The sequence below is a fragment of the Drosophila sechellia genome, chromosome 3L (genome assembly GCF_004382195.2).
Source record: "Drosophila sechellia strain sech25 chromosome 3L, ASM438219v1, whole genome shotgun sequence".
Taxonomy (NCBI): Eukaryota; Metazoa; Arthropoda; class Insecta; order Diptera; family Drosophilidae; genus Drosophila; species Drosophila sechellia.
In genome coordinates, this window is record NC_045951.1 from 3,786,338 (window position 1) to 3,797,788 (window position 11,451).

Below are 11,451 nucleotides of genomic sequence, written 5' to 3' on the forward strand. Positions count from 1 at the left end.
ATTAAATAATTTTGCATTAATCATACATAAATTGATATAGATAACGTTTTAGGTTTAAATGTCTCAATAGCGCTAGCCCTAATGTAACTAAAACAAGCTAACTAAGCTTAACAAACACTTTTCAAAAATCTCCATCTAGTTTCTAGATCCAATAGTTGCCATCACTAATAGAAACATATGCCCAGTGCTGGTAAATGGATTCCAAATAGCCGGCTAAATGGTTTGTTTTTGTTGAAACTAGGAGAAAACTAATTAAAACATAAGAAATACCCGAAGAAACATGCCGAGCCACGAGGAAAATGAGATGTACATGGTCAAGGAAGCGCAAAGACTACGAAAAAGCGATCCTTGCGCGGCCATGGCCTGGATTATCACTGCTAAAACTCTATATCCCAATGCATTCAATCTGCAATACGAGGCTTATCTTCTGGAACGCGATGGTCAGAATTATGAGGAGGCAGCAAAGTGTTTCAGCGCTATGTACGTATACAATATAATATCTATTCAGTTACTATATCTTTTACTGTTCCAGAGCCACCAACTTCCAGAATCAACATACGGAGCTGTGGCAGGAGATCAACTCCCTGACAAATGCCCTCAGAAACGAGAATGAAACTACGCCGGAACACGAGTTCTATGTGAAAATGTACAAGCACCTAACTCCGGAGGTTCAGCACAACATATTCATGCACACCATCAACCACAGTGCCGATAATCTGGAGCGCATCTATATCTACATACTGATGTTCAACAAGTTTCCCAAATCGGCCATAACTCAGGCTCCCAGACTACTCGAAATGCTGGCGGAGGGCATGAAAACCGAACCGGATCTCTATCAGCGTATTCTGGTGGAGGAGGTATTGCCCATGATCCAGAATAAACCCCCGGAACTTTCGCCAAATCTGGCCTGCAGACTATATACCAGTTCCTTGGAGTTTTATCTGCGGCAAATCATGGATGAATCGGATACAGCGGATGCCTGGAAGAATATCTTTAAAGTACTGATGATCTGCGGTCAGATGATGGGCTGGGAGCCCTTCCTTCCCTTCAGCAAGCATGTCAACCAGAACGTATACTGGGAAAAACTAGTGGACATACTTTCCGGCAGTCCGGCGGGCAGCTCCCAGGTTTTGTTCTACGCGACCACCTTGTTCATTTACTCCCTGCACGGTTATATACGAAATTGTAAGCTGAAGATCGAGGATGCCGAAGTAAGTCATGTTTTAGTAGAGGGATTCATGGAATGGTCGCCGGAAGGTGACGGCTCCGACGTGCCCAGCATGGAGCCACCGAAATTCTCCCTGACTACGGCCATAAGTCCGGAGTTATCCAAGGCCTTCCTACACGCCGCCCAGTGCTGGCAGCTGCTCAATACGGATCAGTTCCAAAGGGATTTCAGTCAACTTATGCTGGCTCTTCCCTTGGCACCTTGGATCTCCAGGTTCCTCTTCGACTTGGCCATATATTTCGGACACCGGGATGAGGCCAACAAGCTTTTGGCGGACATGACCACCCAGAGCAGCCTGGTGCAGAGCCTACAGATCTTGAGCCTTAATCTAATGCAGGGCAGCATGACGGTAAGTAGAGATTCTGTTTTATTAAATGTATAAGCTTTAATGAATTTGTCACACAGCTCCAGGGCTTCCAGTGCATTTTGAAGATCCTGTCAGAACTCCCAACCACCCAGGGTCAACTTTTGGAAAATATGTCGCTGAAGGGCCACAGGCACATGGTTTTTCTGCCCCTCACTCGATCAGCGTTGGTTCAGTACTGCGTGGGAGCCATCATCAGCAGACTGAGCCGCAAGGTACTCGAACCGAACTGCCCAGATCGATTGCTGGGGGATATCCTGGTGCTGCAGCAACTTAATCTGCTCAACGATGTTCTGCTCACTCAACAGATATTTAACCTGATCAAGCAACGCAAATCGTTCAATCTGCGCACCCTATCCACCTACATTATAAATATCGATTTGCTCGAGGAACTCTCGCACATTTGGAACTCCCAGCAGGAGGATAACTTTGAGTTGACCAGCTCGCCAATTTCCAGTGGCACACCCACTGCGACCACTGTAGCTGGTGGTTCCCAGAGCCGAAGAATTGGCACCCGTGGAGCGGACAAAGGAGCCCGGGATGAATTCAGGGCGATAACACGCCAGCAGATTGCCCGCTGCAATGAGAATGTGATCACTTTGCTCGCGAATTTCATTAACCAGGAACACTTAATGCTGGCGCAGCACATCTTTGGAATCAGCCAACCCGTGGAGACGATTGTGATTAAGTGAAATAACTAGGAGGTAACATTTATACAATATCTATATTACAGCAGCATGAAATCAATACAATTTTCCAGCTATCTTACACATTGTGTGTTACGACTATTATATTTAAGTTCACCACTCTAGACTGGTGTATTTCGCTTATCGAATAAACAAATATTTATTTTATCGGCTGATAACATAGTTAGAGGTTGCATTTGATATGTTTCGATTTAGTCATACGCATAATTTAAAACATTAAATATAATTGATCTACTAGCAATAACTTAAAATGATTCGTCTTATTCTTTGGTTAAGCATTTCTGTTGAAGGACCAGATGTGTACTAAACATGCATATTTATTGGTATTAAGAGCCTCTTATTTACATAATAACACTCGTGTTCACAATAACTAAATAATTTTGGTTCTTATCGATATCACACCTATTCCGCGATTCCTATTCGTTCTGTCTTAAACGGCTTTCTGGGCTTCGGGACTCGTCGTTGAACTCTGAGGCAATAGGTTCTGCTCGGAGGACTCAACTAACTTCTCCTCCAGTGGCAGGTGAACGCCGAAGTCGTGCTTCATGTAGGACATGAGCACATTGTATACAGCCGTGCACACATTGACGAAGGTCACCCGGTATTTGGTGTCTAAATAGCGAAAGTTCAGGTACTGCGCCGCCGGCCAGGTCATCCAATCCAGCATGTACACATACGGGAACTTGGAGATCAGCTCCTGATTGGTGGCGTCCAGGGTCTGGCGCTCCAGATAGCAAATCGAATAGAAGAATATGACGATGCAGGCGGGCGACATGACCAGCTGGTCAATCAGGATCTTCTTGAAGATGTTCTTCAGCGTACGAGCGGGCATTACCCTGTCCATCCAGTTGTACACGTAGTGATGAAGAGGTCCCTGCAGCGCACCAGCCACAAACATCCGGTACATGCGATCCGTATCGAAGCGGTCCTGGTGCCGCAATCCCCGCCTGTACTCGTACTCCTGGGCTATCACATCGCCCACGACCATCAGCAGTCCGGAGCCCACCACGTTCGTAACGAGCAGATACTTGCCGAACATGTTGCTCCACGCGATCTTTGTCCATCGCAGCAGTATGAAACTAAGCGCTCCACCCTCCGTCTCCCCCTTGCCATGGGTAAAACGAAGTCCGTACTTTTGGTGACCCACTCCATGGCTTCTCATCCGGCACAGAGCTGCAAAATCTCTGCGGGAATTGTGGGAGCCATGGATTTTGTGGGTCCAGGGAACGGCCGGGTTTCGGAGACCGTAGCACTGGCGCAGGCAGCGAGTGCCAAACATCATTCGCAGCCACTGCAATTTGCGACTACTGTAGTTCCGTGTGTTTTTGATTTACGTTACGAAAGACCCGATTGTTTTGACGTTAAAATAGCAGCTGATTGGGGATGGCAATTTTTCGACTGACCACTTACTGTTTCTGCAAGCTTCGAATCGATAGCTTTCTTATCGCTTTTAAAATGTATTCATGAGTTGTTGGAACGCCATTCTTGTATTTTGCTTATTCAGTTTAATTGCCATTAAATATAACTAGGGATCGTGGTAGGAAAAGCCGTACTTTATATGGGAAAGCAGAACGACGTACACGCAATTGGCTACATTAACGAACACCACGCGATAGAGGGAATTGAGGAAGCGAAAGTTAAGATACTGCAGACCCGGCCAGAAGCAGCAGTCCAACATCCAGGTGTAGAGGAACTTCTCCGACAGCTCGCTATTGCACTCCACGAAAGTCTTTCCCCCCAGCAAGCTGCTGACGTAAAAGAACAGGAAAATGTAGATGGGCGACATGATCAACTGATCCACGAGTATCTTATGCAGCACACCCCATACACTAGTGCCCGGTAGAACCCCATCCAACAGCAGATAGAATCCGTGCTGAACCGGACCAATCACCGAGCCCGTAATCATCATGCATCCTGAGCGAGAGTAGTCAAAGGCTTTCCTTTCGCCAAATCCCTGCTGAGCAATTGCATCGCCGATGGCGAGGAGCAGTCCCGATCCGATGGTATTCGTCAGCAACAGGTACTTTCCGAACAGCTTCGACCAGAATTTTGCATTCGGAGGAATTTGGGGGGCTGTCGCGAAATGCGTTACGAACTGGCCGCCCATCTTCAGCGGATTGGCCAGTCGAGTCCAGCTAAACATCCTAATCCCATCTGTTTTTTTGTTGGTGTGCGATTTGATTTAAAAACATCAATTTTCTATAGTTCTGACATTGCAGGAACCGCTTTGTGGATCAGTTTTGTGATTTATTGATGGCAACAATAGATTTATATTAAACAAAACATTTATCAAAGGAATATAATTGAAAAACTTAAAAATGACATAAAAGCTAAAAGTTGCATACCCTAACACCTCACAACACTGACCGATATATGTACGCCGATAACTTTGATTATTTTCCAAAAGGACTCGGTCTGGTCACACTGTTCTGTTCGGTTTTGCTTTGCACTGCTTTCGCGTTATTTTTAGCCGCTTTTTTTGCCGAAAAGATTTTTTGGTGGCTAAAAGCCATCGCAATTTCCACCAAATCCGACCGGTTGGTAAGCCACAAACGCACGCAACTATTTAAGGTTAGGACCGACCTAAAAAAAACGCCTGAAATCGTGTATTAAGCGCATTTGTCATCCAGGTGACTCAAAACCATCCGGATTTCCGGGTGGCGACAATTTTGCGTTTTGGGACCAACGGAGCGGTATTATAATGAGGCTGCTCTACGTGTTTCTCCTGATTTTGGCCGTGCGCTTGGCCTCCGTTTTCGTGGTCCAAACTTATTACGTTCCGGATGAATACTGGCAAAGTTTGGAGGTGGCCCACAAACTGACCTTTGGGTAGGTTCAATTTCAAGTATTTTGATTCGATTCCTGGTCATAAAACTATGCTGATTTTTATTGAAACTGACAGCACAGTAACAATATATGCAGCAACTTGGTCATATCATTTGATGAAAATCCTACTGAATCCTTAAACAAAATCTTTATCTGTATTTTGCTTTCTACCTAACTCATAATTTCTGTATTTTTAGCTATGGCTACCTGACTTGGGAATGGGTTCAGGGCATCCGCAGCTATGTGTACCCCCTGCTGATCGCCGGACTCTATAAAATCCTGGCCCTCCTGCAGTTGGATAGTGCCCACCTTCTGGTTGTACTGCCAAGGATTCTCCAGGCTCTGCTCTCGGCCTACTCCGACTATCGTTTCTTTGTGTGGACGGGCAAGCGAAAGTGGGCGCTGTTTCTGATCCTGGTCCCTTGGTTCTGGTTCTACACGGGCTCGCGCACTCTGGCCAACACATTGGAAGCCTCTCTGACAACGATTGCGTTGAGCTACTTCCCCTGGTATGGCGAATCCACTGCTTACCTGTGGCCAGCTGCCATCTGCTGCTTCCTGAGACCCACGGCTGCTGTCATTTGGCTCCCATTATCCTTGTATCATCTGCGCAAGAGTCGCCAGAACGCGCTGGAGCTGATCCTGAAGCGATTTGTGCTCATTGGGTAAGATAAGAAGTCTAAAACATTGGCAGTTTTATAATAATCTCGCCTTAACTTGTAGTTTACTCGTTGCTGGTCTGGGAATAGCCATCGATACCTACTGGCATGGTCAATTGATAGTGACTCCGTACGAGTTCCTGAAGTACAACATATTCAACAACATCGGCAGCTTCTATGGCTCACACCCTTGGCACTGGTACTTCAGCGTGGGCTTGCCCACAGTCCTGGGCATCAACACCTTGCCCTTCATCTTTGGCGTGATGGAAACTGTGAGGAAGTCGGAGAAGTACCCGGTTAGCAAGCAGCTCCTGATCACCATCTTCCTGACCCTGGTTGTTCTGAGTGCCGTGGAGCACAAGGAGTTCCGATTTGTTTCCTCGCTTCTGCCGCTCTGCTTGTACGTCATCACAGATGCCCTATCGCGTTGGAGCATCAGAGCCTCGAGCACAATGTTGTGGACCACCGCTTTGGTCATTCTCGTGGGCAATGTTATGCCCGCCTGGTATTTGAGCACTGTGCATCAGAAGGGACCCATTGAACTGATGCCCAAGTTGAGAGACATAGCTCGGGAATACAAAGATGAACGTGAACACCAGGCGAATATTCTCTTCCTAATGCCTTGCCACTCGACACCATACTACAGGTAAGAAGGTTTGGACTTCACTATTCTTCAATGTTTTAATAATGCTTTTCTCTTGTTAGTCACATCCACCAGAATGTCACCATGAGGTTTTTGACCTGCGAACCGAACCTGGAGAAGAAGGAACAGTATAAGGACGAGGCCGATCGCTTCTTTGAGGATCCCATGCACTGGATTAACTCGCACATTCCCATGCATCCGCTCACCGCTTTGCCAACACATGTGGTTCTGTTTGATCCGCTGGCCGAGAACATAAGCGTGTTCCTCCGTAACTACCGTCTGCTCCATCGCATCGAGCACGCAGAGGTAACACCGCTGGAGGGCTCGCAGGCTCTGGTGGACCAGTTGTCGGAGGCACTGGGTGCCCAGTCACCTAATCTTGTTTCTCTCTTGCAGAATCGCCAATCGCGCACAGGTCGTTCCATTTTGGTGTATCAGCGCTTGAAGAAGGGCGAGGAGAATGCATTTAATCGTGGTCCGGATCCAGGGCAGAACGAGCCGGATGTCCACGATCATCCGCCGCTGGAGGATCTCGTCCTGGCCAACGAGAACGAGAATCTGTTCAATTAGATAATAGAGAAAATAAGAGAACCCACCACCGACGCCCTCCGTTCAAAAGCAAGAAGCAATGACACATTTGAGATTGACTAATAGATACAAACCCATATTTTGTATCAATTTTTGGCCTTAGCAAGTTTTTAAAACGTTGTCGCCCGAAGAGAAAAGAAAACAGAAAAGCAATTAATATTCGTAGGCGCATGTTGTGTACTCTGTGCTAGTTGCTAATGTGTAAGCCATCTAAGTATTTAGACGCTAAAGGCAATGTATTTTACGTAGTCGATACAACACTTGATCTGTCCTTTCTTTAAGATCTCGAAATAAAGGTTCAGTGGAGTAGATAAATATTTATTCGGAATTTTTAGTATGGGTATTGTGCTCAAAATCTGATAGCAAAAAGAAGTATATGTTATATAATTATATATTTAATATATCTTATTAGTGGTTAAAACATTAATTTCGACGTTTGTTAATTTTTCTTAAATTATCTTTTTAAAATATTTAGTAACTAACATTTTAATGGACCAGCTGTTTCAAATGTAACTGTTGAACTTTCTAATCGATTGGTGGAATACCCCGATCGCAGCTAAAATATCGATGGTGTGTCGTAAGCCGTTGCAGTCGCGCTATCGATACTATCGCAGTGGTTAACCCAGCACTATTCGGCCGATTTCGCACTGCATTAATTAAACGCGTTTTAATTGAGTAAAGCTGTTTTTATCTCACAACCACCACACACAGATAATATGGCTGCTTCAATGAGGGCGCTGCTGAAACTGCGAGGTGCGTATTCCCCACATCGGTTGCCTAACACGCCCGATAGCCTAACAGCATAATAAATTATATAACTTCAATGGATTTACGGCACCAAAAGAGCGAATATCCGAGCAATTGGGGAGCACCTGTCGTTGCGACGGATCTGCTGATTAGTCGGCCTCCATTGGGATTAATAAGCGGTTCAATTTGCCAATCCGCAGATACGTGGCTTCGAAAAAGTGAAAGAGGGGGTGTGCGGGGGATGTGTTCAAGGTTCGCTTGCATGTGACCCAGCGTACAAACAACCGTTTTTTCGGCAACAAGTACAGTGGAACACCGCTTTGGCGACCATAACTTATCAACTTTTCTCATAGTGGATATACGTATATATGTTCAATTTAATAGTTCAAAATTGTACGCTTACTGTACTAGAAAAGTTACTTAATTCGAATTTAGCTTGGAGTATTTTTTCCAAGCTCCGATCTATTTTCATAAATACTATATCTGCATAAGTGCTTGCCCTTAGGACATATGGCATGAATTACTTTTGAGAGTTATATAGGTATATTCCCATTACATCTTGAGGAACTCACTGAGAATAAGGATAAGCCGGAAAATCTTCATGGTGAATGTTAGAACGTTCCAAATGAAATTGAATGTTTAGCTGCTAATTACCGAAACATGTCGTATTTAAGGCGATTAAAGTAACAAGTGTGGAATTTCTCAACGAATTTCAAGGCCACAAAAAAGGCGGTGCTCTATAGGATTATTTAGATGTTTTCCTTATCTAGTTTTCCTGCATCTGGGTTTACCCCTTGGACACCTTCCGGCCTTGATTTTTAGAAAAACTGGAAATGTAAATAAGGTTAGGCGTACCGAATACCATAATTGAAATGAACCTACGAGGTTTTCCCAGTTCGGTCAGTTTGCACTGCTCCTGTCCAACGTGCAAAAGACTCAAGCCTTGGAAGTTACAGCTAGCTGCAAACGCGCAGAAAGGACTTCCAGGTTTAATAAATCCTTCGCAGACACTCTTTCCACTCGTAGTCTCGAAAATATTCATAACTGGAGTTGGTGAATAATTCAGAACGTATTTAATTGCAGTTGCTTGCGTAGAAACTCACTCAGAAAAAATAATAAGCTCAAAACCTTCATAACCTCGCACGCAGATTAAGTAGTTTACATATAATTTAATGCTTTAAAATGCTTCCCAGGAGAATACAAGTTTTTAAATTGCCTTTAATTGAAACATATATATATATGGAAACTTAACAGCAATGTTGAAATATTGAAACTATATTACTATTTGAACGAGCAACGGGGTTTACCAGGGCGACATTTGCCGCTAATTATTTTGATGAATCCTAAACGAATCAATTAAGTTTTCTGAAGCTCAAAGTTCAAAGATGTCCTCAATTACCCACCTGGTTTTCCGTTTTCTTCGCGTTCACACGACACATTTTCCAGGAAACTTCTATTTGGACCATCAAAGTTACAATCAGGAAGTATTCCACAGTGAGGATTAAGATTTAGATGAAGTACTTGGCTGCATTTGCTCTTGGCTTGCACAGTTGAAATGACTAAAGAGGATGTAAAAGTAAAATAAATATTGCGGTTAGCAATAGAAGCTCCGAAAACTCACGTAGAATAAAAACGAGGATAGCTTTCATCTTGCAAAGAGACTGATGTTCTAAAAGTAAATACACAACTTAAATAGAAATACATATGACATGAGTACCGGAACATATTCCATTAGCTCTAGAAAATCAATTATGTGTTCCTGAAAAATGATCGAGAAAGATAGAAATTTAATAAATAATAATCCTTTCTGGCACGCAAATAATGTAATTATGTGTATGTAATTTTACACTTGCAGACTGGTTTTTCAATATCCTAAATTTCCACCTTTAGTCCTAAAATGATGCATTCTTACATTTTTCAGATGGCTTCGTGGCCGGAGTGCGCTGCAATTCGCAGTACAACAAGACGCGCGGCAACCTGAAGCTGAACGGCGATTCGCGGGTGATCTGCCAGGGATTCACCGGCAAACAGGGCACGTTCCACAGCCAACAGGCTCTGGAGTACGGCACCAAGTTGGTCGGCGGCATTTCCCCCAAGAAGGGAGGCACCCAGCATTTGGGACTGCCCGTCTTCGCTTCGGTGGCGGAGGCCAAGAAGGCCACCGATCCACATGCCACCGTCATCTATGTGCCACCACCGGGCGCTGCGGCCGCCATCATCGAGGCCCTGGAGGCGGAGATCCCCCTGATCGTCTGCATCACGGAGGGTGTGCCGCAGCATGACATGGTGAAGGTGAAGCACGCCCTCATCAGCCAGAGCAAGTCGCGATTGGTGGGTCCTAACTGCCCGGGAATCATCGCCCCCGAACAGGTTCGTACATCTCCAGCGCTTGAGAGATAAGCTCGGCCAGAGGGCAAAGTCCACGTTCATCTGGTGGTTTTCTTATCTCTTGGTATGACGGTCGCGTTGAACTACATATATCTGTTTACTATTCAGTTTTCATCTTGCTTATTGTTAATGTACAAACAGGACTCCATTGACACACCCTTAAATTTGGGCATTGAACTTTGCACCTGAAGTTGATGGTTCTGGCTGACCATACGTTTTTTATTACCACTTATAACGCTTATCGTTCTATGCGTCACTTAGTGATTACCCACTTCACTTTACTTTAAGTTAAGCCAACCGTATAATCTTTAACTATGTTTTTCTGATTGCAGTGCAAGATCGGCATCATGCCGGGTCACATTCACAAGCGCGGAAAGATCGGCGTGGTCTCGCGCTCGGGAACCCTGACCTACGAGGCCGTGCACCAAACCACGGAGGTGGGTCTGGGCCAGACCTTGTGCGTGGGCATTGGAGGCGATCCGTTCAACGGAACCGACTTCATCGACTGCCTGGAGGTCTTCCTCAAGGATCCCGAGACCAAGGGCATCATCCTGATCGGCGAGATCGGAGGCGTGGCCGAGGAGAAGGCTGCCGACTACCTGACCGAGTACAATTCGGTATGAGACGCCATTCTAGATAAATCCTTACCATTACTACATCTCTTTATATCCTATTGCAGGGTATCAAGGCCAAGCCTGTGGTCTCGTTCATTGCCGGAGTGTCGGCGCCACCCGGCCGTCGCATGGGTCACGCTGGAGCCATCATTTCCGGTGGAAAGGGAGGCGCCAACGACAAGATTGCCGCCCTGGAGAAGGCCGGCGTCATTGTGACCAGGAGTCCTGCCAAAATGGGCCACGAGCTCTTCAAGGAGATGAAGCGTCTGGAGTTAGTGTAAATAATTAAAGGCCATAACCAAACCGGAATCCGTACGCCGATCAAAGCGTATACGCAAACTCATGATGATGAACCTAACGTTAAGCTAAAAGTGTCGAAAATCGAAATTGCATTCGAGCGAACCCAAATAAATTATTTTGAAAAATTACTAGAGGGAAACGAGAGGCGTTGAATTGTGACATGTATTCCAAGAATTAAGTTAACTACTGCCGTACCACCAAGTTGAACTAAAATAACTCGCACCAAAACAAAAATTTCGAATTGTTATTGCACTCGGCTAATTGTTTGTATTGCGAACAGATTTTTGCCTTAATTTTAAAAGCCTGCTCGAAATATCAATGCGAATTGTATCTGAATGTGTAATAAATATGAATAAAAACAGGATAGATGTGCAGAATTTTAGTGGT

At 45.1% G+C, this 11,451-nt stretch overlaps 6 protein-coding genes across 11 annotated transcripts; 3 read left to right on the forward strand and 3 right to left on the reverse strand.

Moving 5' to 3' along the window:
* The first annotated feature begins 199 nt into the window (after positions 1-199).
* LOC6610660 (integrator complex subunit 10) lies at positions 200-2,550 on the forward strand. 3 transcript variants are annotated; one of them, XM_032719026.1, is made up of 4 exons: positions 200-480; positions 533-1,577; positions 1,634-2,296; positions 2,353-2,550. In XM_032719026.1, exons 1-3 carry the CDS (start codon positions 281-283, stop codon positions 2,282-2,284), a joined length of 1,896 nt encoding a protein of 631 aa, XP_032574917.1. In that variant the 5' UTR covers positions 200-280; the 3' UTR covers positions 2,285-2,296; positions 2,353-2,550. The 3 variants fall into 3 exon arrangements, with proteins under 3 accessions (XP_032574917.1, XP_032574918.1, XP_002035227.1); XM_032719027.1 differs by having other exon boundaries at positions 1,634-1,807; positions 1,901-2,550; XM_002035191.2 differs by having other exon boundaries at positions 1,634-2,550.
* On the reverse strand, positions 2,298-3,673 carry LOC6610661 (mpv17-like protein 2). Its single transcript, XM_002035192.2, has one exon. It carries the CDS (start codon positions 3,579-3,581, stop codon positions 2,730-2,732), a length of 852 nt encoding a protein of 283 aa, XP_002035228.2. The 5' UTR covers positions 3,582-3,673; the 3' UTR covers positions 2,298-2,729.
* A 90-nt stretch (positions 3,674-3,763) lies between these two features.
* On the reverse strand, positions 3,764-4,719 carry LOC6610662 (mpv17-like protein 2). Its single transcript, XM_002035193.2, has one exon. The coding sequence runs from the start codon at positions 4,440-4,442 to the stop codon at positions 3,825-3,827; it is 618 nt and encodes a 205-aa protein (XP_002035229.1). The 5' UTR covers positions 4,443-4,719; the 3' UTR covers positions 3,764-3,824.
* Positions 4,720-4,739: 20 nt separating this feature from the next.
* Positions 4,740-7,332, forward strand: LOC6610663 (GPI mannosyltransferase 3). Of its 2 annotated transcripts, XM_002035194.2 has the most exons (6): positions 4,742-4,870; positions 4,930-5,128; positions 5,323-5,790; positions 5,849-6,430; positions 6,490-6,733; positions 6,824-7,332. In XM_002035194.2, exons 2-6 carry the CDS (start codon positions 5,001-5,003, stop codon positions 6,995-6,997), a joined length of 1,596 nt encoding a protein of 531 aa, XP_002035230.1. In that variant the 5' UTR covers positions 4,742-4,870; positions 4,930-5,000; the 3' UTR covers positions 6,998-7,332. The 2 variants fall into 2 exon arrangements, with proteins under 2 accessions (XP_032574919.1, XP_002035230.1); XM_032719028.1 differs by having other exon boundaries at positions 4,740-4,870; positions 6,490-7,332.
* A 291-nt stretch (positions 7,333-7,623) lies between these two features.
* On the forward strand, positions 7,624-11,441 carry LOC6610664 (succinate--CoA ligase [ADP/GDP-forming] subunit alpha, mitochondrial). The gene is made up of 4 exons (XM_002035195.2): positions 7,624-7,768; positions 9,684-10,132; positions 10,483-10,767; positions 10,830-11,441. Exons 1-4 carry the CDS (start codon positions 7,732-7,734, stop codon positions 11,043-11,045), a joined length of 987 nt encoding a protein of 328 aa, XP_002035231.1. The 5' UTR covers positions 7,624-7,731; the 3' UTR covers positions 11,046-11,441.
* On the reverse strand, positions 8,122-9,652 carry LOC6610665 (accessory gland protein Acp63F). Of its 3 annotated transcripts, XM_032719030.1 has the most exons (4): positions 9,384-9,652; positions 9,166-9,321; positions 8,645-8,806; positions 8,122-8,589 (listed from the first exon to the last, which is right to left on the reverse strand). In XM_032719030.1, exons 1-4 carry the CDS (start codon positions 9,409-9,411, stop codon positions 8,525-8,527), a joined length of 411 nt encoding a protein of 136 aa, XP_032574921.1. In that variant the 5' UTR covers positions 9,412-9,652; the 3' UTR covers positions 8,122-8,524. The 3 variants fall into 3 exon arrangements, with proteins under 3 accessions (XP_032574921.1, XP_032574920.1, XP_002035232.1); XM_032719029.1 differs by having other exon boundaries at positions 8,122-8,806; positions 9,384-9,524; XM_002035196.2 differs by lacking the exons at positions 8,122-8,589; positions 8,645-8,806 and adding an exon at positions 8,949-9,105 and having other exon boundaries at positions 9,384-9,591.
* Positions 11,442-11,451: the final 10 nt, after the last annotated feature.

Excerpts from the sequence above, each read along its gene's own strand:
- LOC6610660 (XM_002035191.2), top strand. The coding sequence starts at position 281 with ATGCCGAGCCACGAGGAAAATGAGATGTACATGGTCAAGGAAGCGCAA. Across the intron at positions 481-532 it reads GCAAAGTGTTTCAGCGCTAT|AGCCACCAACTTCCAGAATC; the intron begins GTACGTATACAA and ends TTACTGTTCCAG. Across the intron at positions 1,578-1,633 it reads TAATGCAGGGCAGCATGACG|CTCCAGGGCTTCCAGTGCAT; the intron begins GTAAGTAGAGAT and ends TTTGTCACACAG.
- LOC6610661 (XM_002035192.2), bottom strand. The coding sequence starts at position 3,581 with ATGATGTTTGGCACTCGCTGCCTGCGCCAGTGCTACGGTCTCCGAAAC.
- LOC6610662 (XM_002035193.2), bottom strand. The coding sequence starts at position 4,442 with ATGTTTAGCTGGACTCGACTGGCCAATCCGCTGAAGATGGGCGGCCAG.
- LOC6610663 (XM_032719028.1), top strand. The coding sequence starts at position 5,001 with ATGAGGCTGCTCTACGTGTTTCTCCTGATTTTGGCCGTGCGCTTGGCC. Across the intron at positions 5,791-5,848 it reads AAGCGATTTGTGCTCATTGG|TTTACTCGTTGCTGGTCTGG; the intron begins GTAAGATAAGAA and ends CTTAACTTGTAG. Across the intron at positions 6,431-6,489 it reads CACTCGACACCATACTACAG|TCACATCCACCAGAATGTCA; the intron begins GTAAGAAGGTTT and ends TTCTCTTGTTAG.
- LOC6610664 (XM_002035195.2), top strand. The coding sequence starts at position 7,732 with ATGGCTGCTTCAATGAGGGCGCTGCTGAAACTGCGAG. Across the intron at positions 7,769-9,683 it reads GGCGCTGCTGAAACTGCGAG|ATGGCTTCGTGGCCGGAGTG; the intron begins GTGCGTATTCCC and ends TACATTTTTCAG. Across the intron at positions 10,133-10,482 it reads GAATCATCGCCCCCGAACAG|TGCAAGATCGGCATCATGCC; the intron begins GTTCGTACATCT and ends TTCTGATTGCAG.
- LOC6610665 (XM_032719029.1), bottom strand. The coding sequence starts at position 9,411 with ATGAAAGCTATCCTCGTTTTTATTCTAC. Across the intron at positions 9,322-9,383 it reads TATCCTCGTTTTTATTCTAC|TCATTTCAACTGTGCAAGCC; the intron begins GTGAGTTTTCGG and ends CATCCTCTTTAG. Across the intron at positions 8,807-9,165 it reads CGAAGAAAACGGAAAACCAG|TTATGAATATTTTCGAGACT; the intron begins GTGGGTAATTGA and ends CACCAACTCCAG.